Source organism: Cherax quadricarinatus, chromosome 37 (assembly GCF_038502225.1).
Source record: "Cherax quadricarinatus isolate ZL_2023a chromosome 37, ASM3850222v1, whole genome shotgun sequence".
Classification (NCBI taxonomy): domain Eukaryota; kingdom Metazoa; phylum Arthropoda; class Malacostraca; order Decapoda; family Parastacidae; genus Cherax; species Cherax quadricarinatus.
In genome coordinates, this window is record NC_091328.1 from 468,152 (window position 1) to 488,717 (window position 20,566).

General features: G+C 41.9%; 1 protein-coding gene across 6 annotated transcripts in view; it reads right to left on the reverse strand.

Annotated features, from left to right (window-relative positions):
• The window catches only part of LOC128702155 (zinc finger protein ubi-d4 B), a 389,189-nt gene that overhangs the window by 246,258 nt on the left and 122,365 nt on the right, over positions 1 to 20,566 (reverse strand). For 5 of the 6 annotated variants that reach the window (XM_070091760.1, XM_070091755.1, XM_070091758.1 and 2 more), the window contains one exon: positions 16,690 to 16,947. The exons of the other annotated variant lie outside the window; for it this stretch is intronic. In XM_070091760.1, the coding sequence (XP_069947861.1) occupies positions 16,690 to 16,947 (258 nt within the window). The remainder of the gene's footprint in view (positions 1 to 16,689; positions 16,948 to 20,566) is intronic. 6 annotated transcript variants of the gene reach the window in all.

Consider the following 20,566-nt stretch of genomic DNA (forward strand, 5'->3'; position numbering starts at 1 on the left):
AATTGCTTTTATAGTACCTGGATAATGTGAGAAGTCACGAAAGCGCTTGGAATTTCACTATTCTGTTATGACATACGTGTACATGACCAACCCTCAAAGGGATGAAGTAATTTAATGTGCCTCAGAGTGATTATTACTGCGTATTATTATTATTATTATTACTACTACTAAAGTGGACCCTTGGTTTTCATGAGTCTCGGTATTCACGAATTTTGGTTATCGGCAACTTTTTTCGTCAAAATATAGCCTTGGTTTTCGTGATTTCCCTTGGATTTCGGCAGTCATGGGATACGTGTCCCAGTGGCCCTGCACACACAAAGCCTCCCACAGACGCAATGAAGAGTCAGCTGGGCACTGTTTCTCGGCAAGTGAGCTTCACCCCCTGCGTTCATACGAAACATTTCGCAATAATCCATTGTTTTTTGAGCTTGCAACTGCTAAATAAGCCACTATGGGCCCAAAGAAAGCTCCTAGTGCCATCCCTTTGGTAAAGGTGAGAAACATGATAGAATTAAAGAAAGAAATCATAGAAAAATATGAAATTGGCATACGTGTGGTCTACACCTGTTGTGGAATGTATTGTGGCATTGGGGAATTCCATGGGGGTTGCCACAATGTGGAAGAGTTGGTGGAGGACCACAGGGAAGAGCTAACCACCGAAGAGCTGCAAGAGCTTCATCTGCAACAGCAACAGACCACAGCTGAGGAAATTGCTTCACAGGAGGAGGAAGAAAGAGGGAAGAAGGTGCCTTCTTCAAAGATTATGGACATTTGTGAAAAACTGGAGTGAGATGTAAACATTTGTGGAGGAGCATCACCCTAACAAAGCTGTTGTAGGCCGTGTCTGTGACATGTTCAGTGACAATGCCTTGTACCATTTTAGGTAAATCTGAAAGAGATGCCAGAAACAGAGCTGTCTGGAACAATTTTTTGAGCAACAGAGGTCCAGTGACTCTCAAGCTGTTCCTAGTGCCATTAAAAAACAAAGAAGGGAAGTAACAACAGATAAGGACTTGGTACCTAAAGTCTTTATGGAAGGGGATTCCCCTTCCAAACAACAGTAACTTCTCCTCCCTCTCCCCTCCCTCCCATCTTCTATACACCAACAAGAGTCTTCAATAAAGTTAAGTGTGATATTATTGCTTTATATTGATTTGTCATTCTTTTCAGTATGTAAATCTATATTTAATCTCTAAAAAAAAATTATTTTTTTGTTAATACTTTTGGGTGTCTGGAACAGATTAATTGGATTTACATTATTTCTCACTGGGAAAATGGTTTTGGTTTTCATGAATTTATTTTTCAGCACTCTCTCTGGAACGGATTAATCATGAAAACCAAGGGTCCACTGTATTAACATGGCATCCTCAAGACTAATAAAACACTTTTAGTGATTTTAATGTGTACAGGTCTGCCATCACAAATCCGGCAATTAGTTATTCGGTTCCTTCGGTTATTCGGCACTAATTTTGGCTAGCATAATTTCAAATTTCCAGGGTCACCACACCAACCTGCTGGTACTGTTTGGTGGCGCTACTTGCTGCATAAGTCATTCCAATTTCTTTTTCTCCATTTATTGTTTTAACCTGCTTACTTTTAGCCCTAAGCATGGTTCCAATGAATAAAAGAAATGCTTCTCATTATGTAAAGCATCTACACAGTACATTATCCATTAAAGATAAGGTGGCTTTGAAGCCACTGTCGGCTGCCATGAACTCAGTCTCATGCAGCAGGAGAATATGCTTTATTATTATGCTAATATCACACTACAGCTTATTTGCCTATCACAATTGATCTAATATGACATAAGAAACAATATAAATAACATAAAACATGTTAAATACTCCAGAATGAATAATATTTGGCATAACACCGAGCAGTTCAACGGAGGTATGAAGAGGATATGGTATACAAATACCATTCTCCTATCCTTATCTTGGTGGCTTATATTAGAGAAAATGGAGTGTAGCACAGGGGTAACTGTGATATACACTCGTACTGCACCATAAACCTGAAACAAAAAAGTTATTTTCTCTCTATAGATTATCACACATAGCAGCATATGTGTAGAGAACCTAGGATAACCCCCAAAAAAGTCAACATGGCTTATTTTTAGTACCTGGCTTGGGTTAGCCATATATGATTTTTGGTAAATATTCGATTCCCAGCCAGGGTAGAAACATCAGGCGTATTTCTTTACACCTGTTGTCTATGTTTACTCATCAGTAAATAGGTACCTGGGTATTAGCCGACTAGTGTGGGTGTTATCCTGGGACACTGACCTAATTTTCTTGAAATACTCTGCATAACAAGCAGCTTTCTATACAGTAGTATGTCACTGATGTCAGCTATGCCTGTATAACTTGTACATGTACGTGTAGTAAATGAAGATATTATTATTATTATTATTATTATATTATTTTCTCAGTTGTTTGTTGCGTTATCTTATTCAAACTTGGGCAATGTATGACAGAAAGATACTTCTTCACACACACCAAAAATGAAAGAAATCAGACCATAAATAGCGGAGTTCACTCTCAGCCATTAGCGGCCGTTTAGCGGTATATTTTTGTATGGTTGTTATGGTTATATTCTCATTTTTTCGGTCTCATTTGACAGAATGAAAGATATATTACAGAAATAGATATGATTTTGATTGCTTTCATGACAAAAAGTACCTTGAAATTGCACTCACAGTAGCAAAAATGTTCTATTCTTTAGCAAAGCTCAAGAGTAAACAAATGACGTCACCATCCAATACCTGTCCGCCTGCCAGTCTAAATTACAGTACGGAGTCAAGAATGGATTGACATTATTTATACAATTATTACAATAATGCAGCAATCTGCATAACAGTAAATCTTCTATTTTTTGTGAATAAAAATTCCAAATGAAAAGCAAGAGTAATATAAGAGGGGCCTGTAGCCGTGACTAATGAACAGAGAAAATGTTATTTTAGTGCCAGGAATGTCTGCATTGTTTATTCTGGACCCTATTTTGAAATTGGCATCTGTTGAAATATGTGTGAAATTGGCCAAATTGCCAATTTCTGACCACTTTATTGGGTAGTTGAAATAGGTGAATGGGCAGTTTCTTGTACTCAGTTGACAGACTAGAAGTAAATAAGTTTATTCAGGTATACACAAATACAGTTACATAGATTATCATACATAGCAGTGTATGTATAGAGAACCTAGGATAACCCAGAAAAGTCAGACAAAGTGACTTATTTCCAGTACCTGGCTTGGGCTTGCCATATATGATTTTTGGTAAATATTTTTTTTTCTCGGTTGTTTGTTGGGCTACCTCATTCTAACTTGGAAAAGATGCTTCTTAACATACAACAAAAATAAAAATGACGGACGATAAATAAGGGAGTTAACTTCTCGGCCATTAGCCGCCTCTTTGCAGTATATTTTCAGATGGTTTTTATGGCTGTATTCTCATTTTTTTGGACTCGTTTGATAGAATGGAAAATATATTACAGAAATACACATGATTTTGATTGCTTTCATGACGAAAAGTACCTTGATATTGAGCTCAAAGTAGCGGAAATGTTTGATTTTTGCCGATGTTCAATGAACTGTGTAAGTCAAGTTGGTTAATTTTATTAAGTGTTTTCTAACCTAACCACTCTGTAATCTGGCAAACTCAGTAATCCGACACACTACAGGTCCCAATGATGCCGGATTTGTGATGGAGGACATGTACCTGCACACCAGCACAGTGTGTAAGTTTATTCAGATACAGGTACACGTAAGTATAATTATCAATGTATACCTGAAGTATACCTGGAGAGGGTTTCGGGGATCAACACCCCCGCAGCCCGGTTTGAGAGCAGGCCTCATGGTGGATCAGGGTCTGATCAACCAGGCTGTTACTACTGGCCACACGCAAACTGACATACGAACCACAGCCAGGACGGTCAGGTGTTGACTTTAGGTGCCTGTCCAGTGCTTTCTTGAAGACAGCCAGGGATCTTTTGGTAATCCCCCTTATGTATGCTAGGAGGCAGTTGAATAATACTAGGCCTCTGACACATACTGTGTCGTCTCTCATGGTGCCCCTTCATTTCATTGGGGGAATGTTGCATCTCCTACAGAGTCTTTTGCTTTCATAGGGTGTGATTTTCGTGTGCAAGTTTGGTACTAATCCCTCTAGGATTTTCCAAGAGCATATAATCATGTAACTCTTTTGCCTGTGTTACAGGGAATACAAATCAAGGGACTTCAACCATTCCCAGTAATTTAGGTGCTTTTTCATACTTATGTGTGCTGTGAAAGTTCTTTGTATACTCTTCAGGTCAGCAAGTTTGCCTGTCTTGAAGGGGGCAGTTAGTGTACAGCTGTATTCCAGCCTAGAGAAAACAAGTGATTTGAAGAGAATCATCATTGGCTTGGCATCCCTATTTTTGAAGGTTCTCATTATCCATCCTATCATTTTTCTAGCAGATGCAGAGTATATATAAAACATGAAATAACTTTAAATCACTTTAAAATTTTGGAAAGTTTCCAGACATAATGGAGAGATGCAGAGCTCACAGAGAATGTAAACAAACTGGGTGGGGCGCGATGACTGGTGACTGCATTAGAAAGGCAGGTGGGGGGAGCCATATACCGAGTTTTGGCCATAATTTGAAATGTCCATATTAGTGGAACACCGTAAAGGAGGACCCTACTGTATGTATGTATGTATGAATGTACAGTAGGGCCCCACTTATACAGCAGGATAGGTTCCAGGCTACTGCCAGAAAGCAGACATTGCCGGAAAGCAAAACAGCATTCTTTCCATTTATAAATGCATATAAATGCCAGATAACAAGTTTACACTAACATATATTAAGTTAGCAATAGAACTAGGAATTAAAAACAATAAAAAGTAAAATACACACAAAGTACACCCATTACTTATCTTAAAATATTTTAGTCCTAATGTAGGGTGAGAGGTGAGTTTTATTTGTAAGAAGTCAGGTTTGGGAGGTAATAGCCAGCCAGTTCAGCCCACCCCACTCCACCCACATGTAATATACTACAACATTTAATTAAAGCACTTCAGAGCCATAAAATACATATACAGTACATTCATTAACCCTTTGACTGTTTCCGACGTATAAATACGTCTTAGGAGCCAATGTTTCTGACGTATTTATACGCATAAATTCTAGCAACCTAGGTAGTAGGTTGGTAGACAGCAACCGCCCAGGGAGGTACTACCGTCCTGCCAAGTGAGTGTAAAACGAAAGCCTGTAATTGTTTTACATGATGGTAGGATTGCTGGTGTCCTTTTTTCTGTCTCATGAACATGCAAGTTTTCAGGTACGTCTTGCTACTTCTACTTACACTTAGGTCCCACTACACATACATGTACAAGCACATATATACACACCCCTCTGGGTTTTCTTCTATTTTCTTTCTAGTTCTTATTCTTGTTTATTTCCTCTTATCTCCATGGGGAAGTGGAACAGAATTCTTCCTCCGTAAGCCATGCGTGTTGTAAGAGGCGACTAAAATGCTGGGAGCAAGGGGCTAGTAACCTCTTCTCCTGTATATATTACTAAATGTAAAAGGAGAAACTTTCGTTTTTCCTTTTGGGCCACCCCGCCTCTGTGGGATACGGCCGGTGTGTTGAAAGAAGAAAGAATTCTAGCAGCTTCAAATCAAGCAGGAGAAAGCTGGTAGGCCCACATGTGAGAGAATGGGTCTCCATGGTCAGTGTGCACCATATAAAAAAAATCGGGGAGCCAGTGGTGCATTGTGGGAATGCCATTTCAGTTGTCATTTTTCAGCATGTCTAGCGGTAAGAAATATGTGATTCCCCAGCAAATCTGGGACTCTTCTCTTCCCAAGTGATGCTCTAACACAGATGGAAGTGTCAGTGAAGATCAATTTCATGATTTGGAGGAGTTTGAGACCAAAAGCAATGGAGGAGGAGGAGGGGGAGGAGGGGAGGAAGAGGAGGAGGAGGAGGAGGAGGAGGAGGAGGAGGAGGAAGAGGAGGAGGAGAAGAGGAGGAGGAGGAGGAAGAAGAAGATGTAATAATATTGTTCCCTTGAAGCAAGAAAAAAAAAAGTCCACCCCATGACAGTGACAAGATAAGGGGAGATAACATCTGATAAGAGCTGACTTTGATGAGCGTAAAGGAGGGTAATATTACATGACCATCGCCCTCCCTTTGTTTTTGCTGATACACAAACATTTCTGTCTGTCTATTTGTCTGTCTGTCAAGCTCCCTGTCTGTCCATCTAGCTCTCTGTCTCAGAGAGAGCCACAAGACTGTGTCATCACGTTTACTCACATCTTCAAGCAGAGTATAACACTTTGTCTGGATTTCTTGGATTATCCTAGGTAATTTACACTATGTATACTTGTATTTATGTGTACCTGTGAGACAGAGATAGGCAGACAGATAGAAAGAGAGACAGATTGAAAGATATAGAATGAGGGAGAAAGATAATTAGATAGAATGGAGGAGGGGAAGCAGCATCCGACCCCATTGTTTTGACAGGCGGTAGGGGTAGTGACTAATGAGACAATATGTCACTTTGACAGCTGCCGACTTCTGACTCAAAACAATTATAAGCCACACACTCGCACACAAGACAAGGAGGAGGAGAAGGAGGAGGAGGAGGAGGAGAAGGAGGAGAAGGAGGAGAAGGAGGAGGAGAAGGAGGAGAAGGAGGAGGAGAAGGAGGAGGAGAAGGAGGAGGAGAAGGAGGAGAAGGAGGAGGAGAAGGAGGAGAAGGAGGAGGAGAAGGAGGAGAAGGAGGAGGAGAAGGAGGAAGAGAAGGAGGAGAAGGAGGAGGAGAAGGAGGAGGAGAAGGAGGAGGAGAAGGAGGAGGAGAAGGAGGAGGAGAAGGAGGAGGAGGAGGAGGAGGAGAAGGAGGAGGAGAAGGAGGAGGAGGAGGAGGAGGAGAAGGAGGAGGAGAAGGAGGAGAAGGAGGAGGAGAAGGAGGAGAAGGAGGAGGAGAAGGAGGAGAAGGAGGAGGAGAAGGAGGAGGAGAAGGAGGAGGAGAAGGAGGAGGAGAAGGAGGAGGAGGAGGAGGAGGAGGAGGAGAAGGAGGAGGAGGAGGAGGAGGAGGAGGAGGAGGAGGAGGAGGAGGAGGAGGAGGAGAAGGAGGAGGAGAAGGAGGAGGAGAAGGAGGAGAAGGAGGAGGAGAAGGAGGAGAAGGAGGAGAAGAAGGAGGAGAAGGAGGAGGAGAAGGAGGAGAAGGAGGAGGAGGAGGAGAAGGAGGAGGAGGAGAAGGAGGAGGAGGAGGACGAGAAGGAGGATGAAAAGGAGGAGGAGGAGGATTGTTTGTTTGTTTTTGTAAACAAGTTTTGTAAACAATATATTGATAATTATGTTTGTGTGCTTATTGTGTTGTATACAACGAGTGTATATATATACATTGCACCTTACTTTGGTCTCATAGGCCACATAAGTTATGTGAAAAAATAAAATAGTGAAAAAAACAAAAAACCTTCAATTACAAGTAAACTAAAGTTTACCGGGTGAGCGGCAGTCGCCGCTGTTGCCATACGCGGCTCATTTTCTGCAAACTTCACGGCTCTATATCTCGGTAAGTACCGATGGCAAAAATTTTTTTTTTGGACTAAAACACTCAGAAAAATAATCTTAACATTTTCATAAGAAAAAATAATTTTTTTTTTTTTGAATATTTGGCGACATAGAATGACAGTTTCAGAGAGGGGCCTGAAACAGTCAAAGGGTTAATTACCTTAAAATATTTGTAGTCTTAATGAAGGGTGAAAGGTGAGTCTTATTTGTAGGAAGTCAGGTTTGGGAAGTTTGGTAGCCAGCCAGGTCAGCCAACCCCCACCCACACGTAATATACTATGACATTTAGTTATAGTGCCCCAGAGCGATAAAATATATATACAGTACATTCATTAATTACCTTAAAATATTTGTAGTCTTAATGTAGGAAGTCAGGTTTGGGAAGTCTGGTACCCAGCCAGGGCAGCCCTCCCTGCCCCACCCCACCCCACCCGCACGTAATGAAAACAAACCAGGTGTACGCGTCTGGTGTTAATCACTTTACATTGTGTACAAGTTGTCTCCACGTTGATACAGTAGAATAAATAAACAGAAACACTCTCATTCTCCTGTAACACCATTTTTAGAAGAAATGAAGCTCTGAGTGAAGGCATACAAAAGAAATAATTTTCTAGTTACTCCCAGTAATATTATAGTGACACATTTTCTCTGATGTTGGACTACAAGTTGCCTGGCTACCGCAAGTCCTACAAGTTGCCTGGCTACCACATCTCATATTTATGTTAATTTATTCCACTGTGGGGTGTATTTATCATGTTTATATTAAGTACTGTGTTTATTATGTCATTTTGAAAAAATATCACAGATGGATTAATGGAAATGTCCATACTAACGTACATAATATGTGACATTTAATGCACCCATGAGATTACGTATTATGTCAAGAATAGAGAGACTCTTAGTGATTTTAATGTGTACCTGCATGCCAACACATAAATACAGTGGACCCTTGACCAATGCTGGCATCGTCTAATGATAAAATCACCTAACGATGCATTTCTACGTAAAAATATTGGCTCGACCAACAGTGAAAAACTCGGGTATCAACATTCATCCCAAACGCGTGGGCCTGTCCATCCAGCCTGAGCGCCTCAGCTGCCCTGCCTTCAGCTAGTGTGCCATTGTTTACAAGCCAGGGCGGACGGTTTGACACATATATGCGATACATTTTGTATTATTCCATTGTTTTTAGTGCTTGTAACTGCTAAATAAGCCACCATGGGCCCAAAGAAAGCTTATAGTGCCAACCCTGTGGTAAAAAGGGTGAGAAATACTATCGAAATACTATCGTACCACGGTCAGCTGCTGCTGCACCACTGTCAGCTGCTGCTGTACCATGGTCAGCTGCTGCTTCACCACCATCAGCTGCTGCTGCACCACCGTCAGCTGCTGCTGCACCACCGTCAACTGCTGCTGCACCACCGTCAGCTGCTGCTGTACCATGGTCAGCTGCTGCTGCTGCACCACTGTCAGCTGTTGCTGCACCACCATCAGCTGCTGCTGTACCAGTCAGCTGCTGCTGCACCACCATCAGCTGTTACTGCACCAAGGTCAGCTGCTGCTGTACCACGGTCAGTTGCTGCTGCTGCTGCACCACTGTCAGCTGTTGCTGTGCCACCATCAGCTGCTGCTGCACCATTGTCAGCTGCTGCTGTACCACTGTCAGCTGCTGCTATACCACTGTCAGCTGCTGCTGTACCACCATCAGCTATTGCTGCACCACCATCAGCTGCTGCTGCTGCACCACCATCAGCTGCTGCTGTACCACAGTCAGCTGCTGCTGAGACACCATCAGCTGTTGCTGTACCACGGTGAGCTGCTGCTGCACCACCGTCAGCTGTACTACTCAAAGATGTAGAGTGTGTGTTGTTGGTGTGGCTTAACGAGAAACAGTTACCAAGAAACAATTAACCCCAGAGGGTTAGCCACCCAGGATAACCCATGAAAGTCAGCGCGTCATCGAGGACTGTCTAGCTTATTTCCATTGGGGTCCTTAATCTTGTCGCCTAGGATGCGACCCACACCAGTCAACTCACACCCAGGTAAACAGGAAAAAATGCCTGGAACTAGTGCTCATATTGGTGAATTTAAGGCCAGCAAAGGTTGGTTTGAGAGATTTAAGAATCGTAGTGGCATACACAGTGTGAAAAGGCATGGCGAAGCTGAAAAATTCCAACCCCATTACACCACCATCACCTGCTGCCACATGTATATTATCCATGCCAATTGTAACATTACCCATTACCCATACCGTCTTTCCCACCAACCATGCTGTCTTCCCCACCACCCACACCGTTTTCCCCACCAACCATGCTGTCTTCCCCACCACCCACATGGAAATAAGTCACTTTGACTTTTTTGGGTTATCCTAGGTTCTCTACACATATGCTGCTTTGTATGATAATCTATGTAATTGTATTTGTGTATACCTGAATAAACTTACATGCTGTCTTCCCCACCGCCCACGCTGTCTTCCCCACCACCCACACCATCTTCCCCACCACCCACACCATCTTCCCCACCACCCACACTGTCTTCCCTACCACCTACACCTTCACCACCCACACTGTTTTCCCCACCACCCACGCTGTCTTCTCTCTTCACTACCTGTTCCTGGTGTAAGGCAACAGGATGTACAGTGGACCCTCGACCAACAATATTAATCCATTCCAGAGAGTTTATCTTTAGGCGAATTTATCATTAGTCGAATTAATTTCCCCCTAAGAAATAATGGAAATCCAATTACAGTGGACCCTAGTCTAACGAACGCATCACATAACATTAAATCCACCTAGCGATACATTTTAACGCAAAAATTTCGCCTCGGCTAGCGCTTAAAAACTCGCCCAACGCGATTCGTTCCGTTTGAGATGTGTCCACGTGTGGCCTGAGCGCCCCTCACTTGTCCCATGGGTGCCAGTGTTTACAAGCCAGCCACCGCGGTCGCATCCAAACATACAAACGGAACATTTCATATTATCACAGCATTTTTAGTGATTGCACCTGCAAAATAAGTCACCATGGGCCCCAAGAAAGCTTCTAGTGCCAACCACTGTGATAAAAAGGGTGAGAATTAGTATGGAAATTAAGAAAGATTTTGAAGGGTTTGGGGCTAACCCTGAGATGCCTATGCCAGTTGTGGAATCCATTGTGCCTACTTCAAAGATTAAGGAAATGTGTGCAAAGTGGGTTGAACTGCAAACCTTTATGGATGAAAATCACCCTAACACAGCTATTGCAAGCCGTGCTGGTGACTATTACAATGACAATGTTATGGCCCATTTTAGACAAATCTTAAAGGAACGGGAGGTACAGAGCTCTATGGACAGATATGTTGTGCGACAGAGGTCCAGTGACTCTCAAGCTGGTCCTAGTGGCATTAAAAGAAGAAGGGAAGTAACCCCGGAAAAGGACTTGACATCTCAAGTCCTAATGGAAGGGGATTCCCCTTCTAAACATTAACACCATCCACACTCTCCCCTCCTCCCATCCCATCAATCACCTCCAGATCTTCAATAAAGGTAAGTGTCATGTAATTGTACATGTCTTCTTCAGTTTGTGTGTATTAAAATTAATATTTCATGTGGTAAATTTTTCTTTTTTCATACTTTGGGGTGTCAGGAACGGATTAATTTGATTTCCATTATTTCTTATGGGGAAAATTAATTCAGCTAATGATAATTTCACCTAACGTTGAGCTCTCAGGAATGGATTAATATCATTAGGCGAGGGGTCCACTGTAATCCATTCCAGACAGCCAAAAGTATTAAAAAAATTTTTTTTTTTCATGAAATATACATTTCCCTACAAAGAAAACAATGAGACATGCACAATAACCACATAAATAAATGTTAAAATGACACTTACCTTTATTGAAGAGTACTGATGAGTGATGAGACACTGTTTTTCACGAACACTCTGGGATTTTCAAAGTGATACATGAGTAAAGGCTTCACTTTGCAATACCCACTAGCATTACAACAAAACATGAGAGTTAGCCTGTCTTTCATAGGCTTGTGTCCTGGGAGTGCCTTTTCCTCCTGAGTAATGTAGGTCCTGTTTGGCATTTTCTTCCAGAACAGGCCTGTTTTGTCACAATTGAACACTTGTTGGGGTTGGAATTTTCCAGCTTCGCCATGCCTTATCACACTGTGTATGCCACTGCGATTCTTAAATCTCTCAAACCAACCTTTGCTGGCCTTAAATTCACCAATATGAGCACTAGTTCCAGGTATTTTTTCCTGTTCACCTGGGTGTTAGTCGACTGGTGTGGGTCACATCCTAGGCGACAAGATTAAGGACCCCAATAGAAATAAGTTACAGTCCTCGATGATGCACTGACTTTCTTGGGTTATCCTGGGTGGCTAACCCTCTGGGGTTGTTTCTCGGTAACTGTTTCTCGTTAAGCCACACCAAAAACACTCTATCCACATCTTCGAGTAGCACAGCTGATGGTGGTGGAGCAACAGCTGACGGTAGTGCAGCAGCAGCAACAGCTGACTGTGGTACGATAATATTTCAATAGTATTTCTCACCCTTTTTACCACAAGGTTGGCACTACAAGCTTTCTTTGGGCCCATGGTGGCTTATTTAGCAGTTATAAGCACTAAAAACAATGGAATAATACAAAATTTATCGAATATATGCATGGAACCATCCACCCTGGCTTGTAAACAATGATGGCAGGGCAGCTGAGGCGCTCAGGCTAGACAGACAGGTTCGGGACGAATCATGTTGGTCGAGTTCTTCATCGTTGGCCGGGCCAAAATTTTTACACTCAAATGCTTCGTTGGACAAATTTATCGTTAGACGATGCCTTCGTTGGCCGAGGGTCCACTGTACTCCGAGATGTACTCCTTCCCTTGGAATAGCATATGGCACACTAACAGAATGCATGTAGTCTCTTATAAATTCACGCTTCACTGGAGAATATTCCTCTTCATTTTAGCTATTGGAATTGTAATCAAGAGCTTGGAAATCACAATCAGTATCATTTTCACGACTACTGCTCACATCTGAGTCCTGGATATGGAAAAATATGAGTTTCCCCTTTTGCCGTGGTACAACTAACGTGAATGAGAAGGCCCAGCACCAGAGGTGGAAGGTTGATGGTCATCTGGATTTTCAGCACTATTTCTGGTATCCTAGGCTTTTCTTTTGGTCACAAAGTCCTCAAAACCATGAAATTCATCTTCACTGACACATCCATCTATGTTAGAACTATCACTTGGTTAGAGAAGAGTTCCAATTCGCTAGGGAGTGAGGTATTCCTTACCGCTAGGCATGGTAAACAAGGCGTACTGAATTGGCACTCCCATAATGCACTGCGGCCTCCCTGATTATTTTTATGCTGCGCACACTAAGCACACAGACCCATTTTCTCACATGTAGGCCTACCAGCTTTTTCTTGCCAGATCTGAAGCTGCTAGAATTTTGTAGTAGTATTATGGGACTGACACTGGCTTGCAAGCCATAATATCATGGGACCGACAGTGAAAGGGTTAATGCCATTTTTAGTATTTTTAAATGTTTATACAGTAGTGTACTATATATTGTAATAAACAGAATAGAGGAAATCAACTCTAATATACATTATTTAGGTACGCATACTGGTCAGAGAGCCTGTTGTAAGTTTGAGTCGTTGATAAATGAGTACGTCGCTAAGTTAGGAGAAGCTGTATTATAGAGAACATTAAATTCCATCACAAACCCCCCTCTAAAACCTTTCCTTGATAGCTGCAACAGAACACACAGGCATAACATAAGATACAATTATTATTATAATAACTAAAACCAAGCACTAAACCCACCAGGGTTAAGACAAGATACAAAACCCTCTCTGACATCCCCAGTGACCAAGTCAACCTATGCTAAAACTCAATTGATATAAAGGCCATAAGATCTGGAATTCATTGCCTGAATCATCAAAAGGTCCCCTGTCTGCTCCTCAATTCACAGCTATTGTTAAAAAAATATCTCATTAACATAACTGAACCAGAAATATATGTCAAACAAAACCAGCTCATTCAACTCTGTCACTGTTCTTCTTCCATTCTTCCTGCAACTTCCATAAGAAATTAATTACTCATCTTGTTCCATTATATTTCTACTGTAACTAAGTAACTTCCTGTATCTTCACTACCTCTATTCAATCAATTTGAAGTAATAAGTCATACTTTTAAAACTGTAGCATTTGTTCATTAGCTACCTTTCATATTGTGCATATAACTATAGGTAACTACCAAAGAAATCCTACTTAACAGTCTATGTCTAATTCTTAAGTAGTTTTTAACCATTAGGATTAGTCTGCCCAAAATGCATTGCATACTAGTGGCTTTCTTTTGTGCCTAACAATGTTTTATTACATATAAACTACATTATTTTTGTACCACATGAATAGAAATAAAAATTTGAATTTGAATTAATCATGTCCCCAGGGCCTTCTTATATAACACCTTCACTTCATTGTGAATCCATCCCACACACACAAAAAAAAAATTACCCTATTTCTTGCTAATAAAATATAAACAAGAATGATTGGTCATGGCTTAAGCCATCCAATAATAGAAGCAAGTTGCACTTAGTACAATATTATCCTTGTCTTTATTTCTTATATACATGTACGTAGAAATATTCTTCGGAAAACTTGTACACCTACCATCCAACTTACGACCTGCTCGACTCACGACCACTCAACTTACGACCGTGTTTTTTATGCCAAATTTCTGGGAAATAAACAACTATTTGTGTTGTACACAGTGTATCCTAAACCTGACAGTATAAAATACAGTACTAACAGCATAAAAAGTAAAGTAAAACATGAAATACCAAAATAAAACAATAAAATAAAGTCATTACAAAAATGTTTTGTTGATATTCAGTAGTAAAGTTCAACTTACGACCATTTCGACTTACGACCGGTTTCTCAGAACCGAACTCGGTCATAAGTCGGATGGTAGGTGTATTTATTATATTGTTTTGTATTGTAAATTAGTAAACTAGTACCACTTACCCTGTTAAAACCAGAAAATTATATTTTTTATTTTGTTATTTTACAAATCAACTTGTAACCTGTATTTAAGTTTCTATTAATACCAATATTAGATCTAAATCTATGAAAATTTTAGCACAGTATAGTCTAAGTTTTCTCAAAATGCTATGCATCCTATGGGCCTTCAGACTATTGTGTTTTGTTCAATAATTTTGAAAGATTCATTTGTTGGCTAAGTAAAAACCCATTAACAGACCCTTCCTGAGGAAAGTCACCAAAAACCTAATATTTCCACCATTTTGAGGTGTTTCAGGTTACTTCCGTTCTGGAACCAACCAAAATCATCTCCGTTTCACTAACACATCTTCCAGTCTATCAACTGACAGCAAAAATAGCTAATAAGACAATGTAAACCACCCTAGACAATGCTTCAACATCACTAACTAACATTCAAGGTCAGAGGTTAGCTGTTCCCATCATGCACTGTGTCGGGCAGGATATTTCTTATACGTACTGTGCACACCCACCACACAGACCCTATTGTCTCATGTCTAGGCCAAAATTTACCACTTACAGCACATTTGAGGGCACTACGATTAAGACATGTTTATACATAAGTGGCACTCGCCCTCAAAAATGTATACATACAGTACATACATAGGAGACAGTGAAAGGGTTAAAAGGGTACCTTACAAGTTATGGTATTGTAGTCTAGCTCATAGCAATGGTGTACATCCTTGTATACATAAGCACTGTAGATAAAATTTGAATAAAAGGGTTGAGATGAGATACCATGGAGTGCTCACAAAAATCACTGAATTAGTAGAATGTCAAATCTGTAGTGTGTTCTCAGTACAGTATGGTAAACACCTCATCCAACTCTTATTATTGACTGCCACTGAAAGGTGTAATAAATATATTACTGTACTGGTATTTAAACATTAGTCTGTATATTTTTTTTAGACATTCAGATTTACATTTATTTCATTTTAAACTGAAATGTTCAAATCTTCAAGGACTAGAGCACATCTCTCCAGCATTATGGCAATGCAATTTATATAAGAATTTTGTATTTCAATTCCATGGCTTCAGAGTAACTGATTATCAGGAAATTTTTTGTAAATATTTAATTATAAATAAACATATATCAAATAAAAGTAGGCATAATAGTAATAATGGATTACACAAGGCAATAATAATAATAATAAAATTATTATAAATAGACTTAAAAAAGCATAAAATATTTCACAAAATCAACTTCAGTCCTGGCTAATTATAACATTTTATAAATTGTTTTTAGATTCTTTAAATTATGCTGTTCATTACTAAAATTAAATATTAATAATGAAGGAAAAACTAGAATACAATATAGATATACTGTGAGAGTAAAGCAATGGTACAATTGTTACGTTTGCATATATTATTAACTCATTCAAGTGAACTGTGAAACAACAGAGTAATACACTCTCAATACTGATGACATCAAAATGCACAAAATCAGAAAGTAGTTAGTAAGAAGCCCTAATGTGATGAAGTTGCAGAAAGAGCCTAGCAAGGAGGGGATGATGCTAGTCACATTAGTGAGATAAACTCTATTAAAATCTTTAATAAACAGATGAGAGACCAGTCACATCAATTACATGCCATGTACCAAATACTCAATCTAAGAAACAGTGATCTGGCATTAAGTTCCAGTTATTACACTGCAATATTGTCAATTTCATTTTATATGGTACAGTAACTCAGGCCTCTCAATTGCTTGATTAATTTAGGCATAATGTGCTGTAAGTTTCACAACTACTTGTAGCATGAAGATAGGTTTGGGGCAGGAGAGATATTTGGCATTATCTAATAAGCCTGCATGTAAAGCTCTCAGCCTAAACAAAACACAAGCACATCACTAAACTCCACAAACCCTCTTGTTCACAGGTAATTCAAAGACAGATCCAACAGATACACCTAAGTTAAGTGCTTTGCTTTAGGTTAAAATAATGTTATCAATTTAATAAATATCATGAAACTGGGAGATAATTTTGTATGAATCTGTCTCCAAGAGAAAAATGAGCGAGCAAGCAAGCAGACTAGGGCAAGCAGCAGCAAGCACAGACAGGGCTGACGATGTAGGGGGGGGAGGGGCATACCCGTGGGTGAGGCGTCTTGGCCGGCTGATAGGTAGCCAAGGTAACTGTCCTGAAACTCTGCCAGGCCAGCCAGAGCATCAGATTGGTAGGCCTGAGGCTGGTAACTTGCACCAGCCGAAGCGGGATCAGCCCTGGGGGTTTGAGGGTTGTTGCCACCCCCTCTGGACCGTCCACCCCCAGAGTTAGCCCTGCCCCCCTTGTGTGTGTGCGAGAGGTGGTAGGACAGACCCTGTCTGGTCTTGTAGCGAGCGCCACACACTGCAAGTCAAAACCAACATTCCCTGCAGCCTGCACTTCCCTCAACAGATTACCTTAGAATAACTCAAAAAAACTGTATGGTTCTTTAAGAAAATCAAATATAATATTAAAATATTAGCAGTCATTACTGTACTCAAGTGAAAATTCTGTTTCCTAAGTAGTTTTGCTCAACCTCAAAACCAAAAATAGTGAATCTTATATAATCACAATCAATGATCCCTATAAAAACTTCAGATTGAGCACCTCTGAGTGTAATGCACTGCCATAATTGTGATGAATGGCATAGGTTATGTAGTATAAAGACCTTCACAGTACATGAGTACCATTCCAAGTTACTGAGTAGTAATTATTGCCAGCCTGACTCTCACATGTAAAATAGACTGTTACTGCACTACAGAAACTGACATCCAAACTCAATCAACAGGAGCACTTCTTTTTTTTAAATTTCTCAAAATTCAAATTAACTGATCAGTTTTCAAAGAATATTTAGTAATGAGCACTTCTAGCTTTATAGTTAGAATCAGATCATAAATTTTTCTTAATAAACAGAGTTTTAATTTTAGTGAAGAACCATTTGAGAGATTTATCTGTTAGTTGATAGTCGTATATAAATTATTAATTAAACAGGACAAATAAACAAATATAAATTGATTGATTGTGTGATTGTGTGTGAGTGTATGAGTGTGAGCGAGTGTGTGAGAGGAGAGAGAGAGAGAGAGAGAGAGAGAGAGAGAGAGAGAGAGAGAGAGAGAGAGAGAGAGAGAGAGAGAGAGAGAGAGAGAGAGAGAGAGAGAGAGAGAGAGAGAGAGAGAGAGAGAGAGAGAGGAGGGAGAGAGGAGGAGAGAGGAGGGAGAGAGGGAGGGAGAGGGAGAGAGGAGAGAGAGGAGAGAGGGGAGAGAGAGGGGGGAGAGGGAGGGGGGAGGGGGAGAGAGAGGGGGAGAGAGAGGGGGAGAGAGAGAGGGGGAGAGAGAGGGGGAGGGGGAGAGAGGGGAGAGAGAGGGGAGAGAGAGAGGGGGAGAGAGGGAGAGAGAGAGAGGAGAGAGGGGAGAGAGAGAGAGAGAGAGAGAGAGAGAGAGAGAGAGAGGAGAGAGAGAGAGAGAGAGAGAGAGAGAGAGAGAGAGAGAGAGAGGGGAGAGAGAGAGGGGAAGAGAGAGAGAGAGAGAGAGAGGGGAGAGGGGAGAGAGAGAGAGAGAGGGGGAGAGAGAGAGGGGAGAGAGAGAGAGAGAGAGGGGGGAGAGAGAGAGGGGAGAGAGAGAGAGAGGGGAGAGAGAGAGAGAGGGAGAGAGGGGAGAGAGGGGGAGAGAGAGGGAGAGAGAGAGAGAGAGAGAGAGAGGGGGGAGAGAGAGAGAGGGGGAGGGGAGAGAGGAGGAGAGAGAGGGGAGAGGGGGAGAGAGAGAGGGGGAGAGGGGGAGAGAGAGGGGGAGAGAGGGGAGAGGGGGAGAGAGAGAGGGGGAGAGAGAGAGGGGGGAGAGAGAGAGAGAGGGGAGAGAGAGAGGGGGAGAGAGAGAGAGAGGGGAGAGGAGAGGGGGAGAGAGAGAGGGGGAGAGAGAGGGGGAGAGAGAGAGGGGGAGAGAGAGAGGGGGAGAGAGAGAGGGGAGAGGGGGAGAGAGGGGAGAGAGAGAGGGGAGAGAGAGGGGAGAGAGAGGAGAGGAGGACAGGAGGAGAGGAGAGGAGAGGAGAGGAGAGGAGAGGAGAGGAGAGGAGAGGAGAGAGAGAGAGAGAGAGAGAGAGAGAGAGAGAGAGAGAGAGAGAGAGAGTGTGTGTGTGTACTCACCTAGTTGAGGTTGCGGGGGTCGAGGTTGTGTGTGTGTGTGTGTGTGTGTGTGTGTGTGTGTGTGTGTGTGTGTGTGTGTGTGTGTGTGTGTGTGTGTGTGTGTGTGTATGTGTATTCACCTATTTGCTCACCTATTTGTGGTTGCAGGGGTTGAGTCATAGCTCCTGGCCCCGCCTCTTCGCTGATTACTGCTAGGTCCTCTCTCTCCCTGCCCCATGAGCTTTATCATACCTCGCCTTAAAACTATGTATGGTTCCCGCCTCCACTACATCACTTTCTAGGCTATTCGATGGCCTGAATACTCTATGACTGAAGAAATGCTTCCTAACATCCCTTTGATTCATCTGAGTCTTCAACTTCCAATTGTGACCTCTTGTGTCTGTGTCCCTTCTCTAGCACATCCCGTCTTTGTCCACCTTGTCTATTTCGTGCAGTATTTTATATGTCGTTATCATGTCTCCCCTGACCCTTCTGTCCTCCAGTGTCGTCAGGCCGATTTCCCTCAACCTTTCTTCGTAGGATGATCCCCTTAGCTCTGGGATTAGTCTTGTTGCAAACCTTTGCACTTTCTCTAATTTCTTGACGTGCTTGACTAGGTGTGGATTCCAAACTGGTGCTGCATACTCCAGTATGGGCCTGACGTAAATGGTATACAGAGTCTTGAACGAATCCTTACTGAGGTATCGGAATGCTATCCGTAGGTTTGCCAGGTGCCCGTATGCTGCAGCAGTTATCTGATTGATGTGCGCCTCAGGAGATATGCTCGGTGTTATACTCACCCCCAGATCTTTTTCTTTGAGTGAGGTTTGCAGTCTTTGGCCATCTAAACTATATTGTGTCTGTGGTCTTCTTTGCCCTTCCCCAATCTTCATGACTTTGCACTTGGCAGGGTTAAACTCAAGGAGCCAGTTGCTGGACCAGGCTTGTAACCTGTCCAGGTCTCTTTGTAGTCCTGCCTGATCCTCATCCGATTTGATTCTTCTCATTAACTTCACATCAACTGCAAACAAGGACACTTCTGAGTCTATCCCTTCTGTTATGTCATTCACATATACCAAGAACAGCACAGGTTCTAGGACTGACCCCTGTGGAACCCCGCTTGTCACAGGCGCCCATTCTGACACCTCGTCACGTACCATGACTCGTTGCCTCCCTGTCGGGTATTCTCTCATCCATTGCAGTGCCTTTCCTGTTATGTGTGCCTGATTCTCTAGCTTTTGCAGTAACCTCTTGTGAGAAACTGTGTCGAAGGCCTTCTTGCAGTCCAAAAAAGTGCAGTCGATCCACCCCTCTCTCTCTTGTCTTACTTCTGTCACCTTGTCATAAAACTCCAGTAGGTTTGTGACAGAGGATTTTCCTTCCCTGAAACCGTGCTGGTTGTCAATTATACACTTGTTTCTTTCCAGGTGCTCCACCACTCTCCTCCTGATGATCTTCTCCATGACTTTGCATACTATACACATTAGTGATACAGGTCTGTAGTTTAGTGCCTCATGTCTGTCTCCCTTTTTAAAAATTGGGACTACATTTGCCATCTTCCATACCTTGGGGAGTTGCCCAGTTTCAAATGATGTGTTGAAGATCTTTGTCAATGGTACACACAATGTCTCTGCTCCCTCTTTAAGGACCCACGGAGAGATGTTGTCTGGTCCCACCGCCTTTGAGGTGTCATGTTCGCATAGCAGCTTCTTCACCTCCTCCTTGGTTATATGTACCTCATCCAGCACTTGCTGGTGCACCCCCCTGCTCTGATTTCCTGGAGTCCTACTGGTTTCCACTGTAAATACTTCTTTAAATCTTGTGTTGAGCTCCTGACATACCTCTCGGTCGTTTCTTGTGAATTCC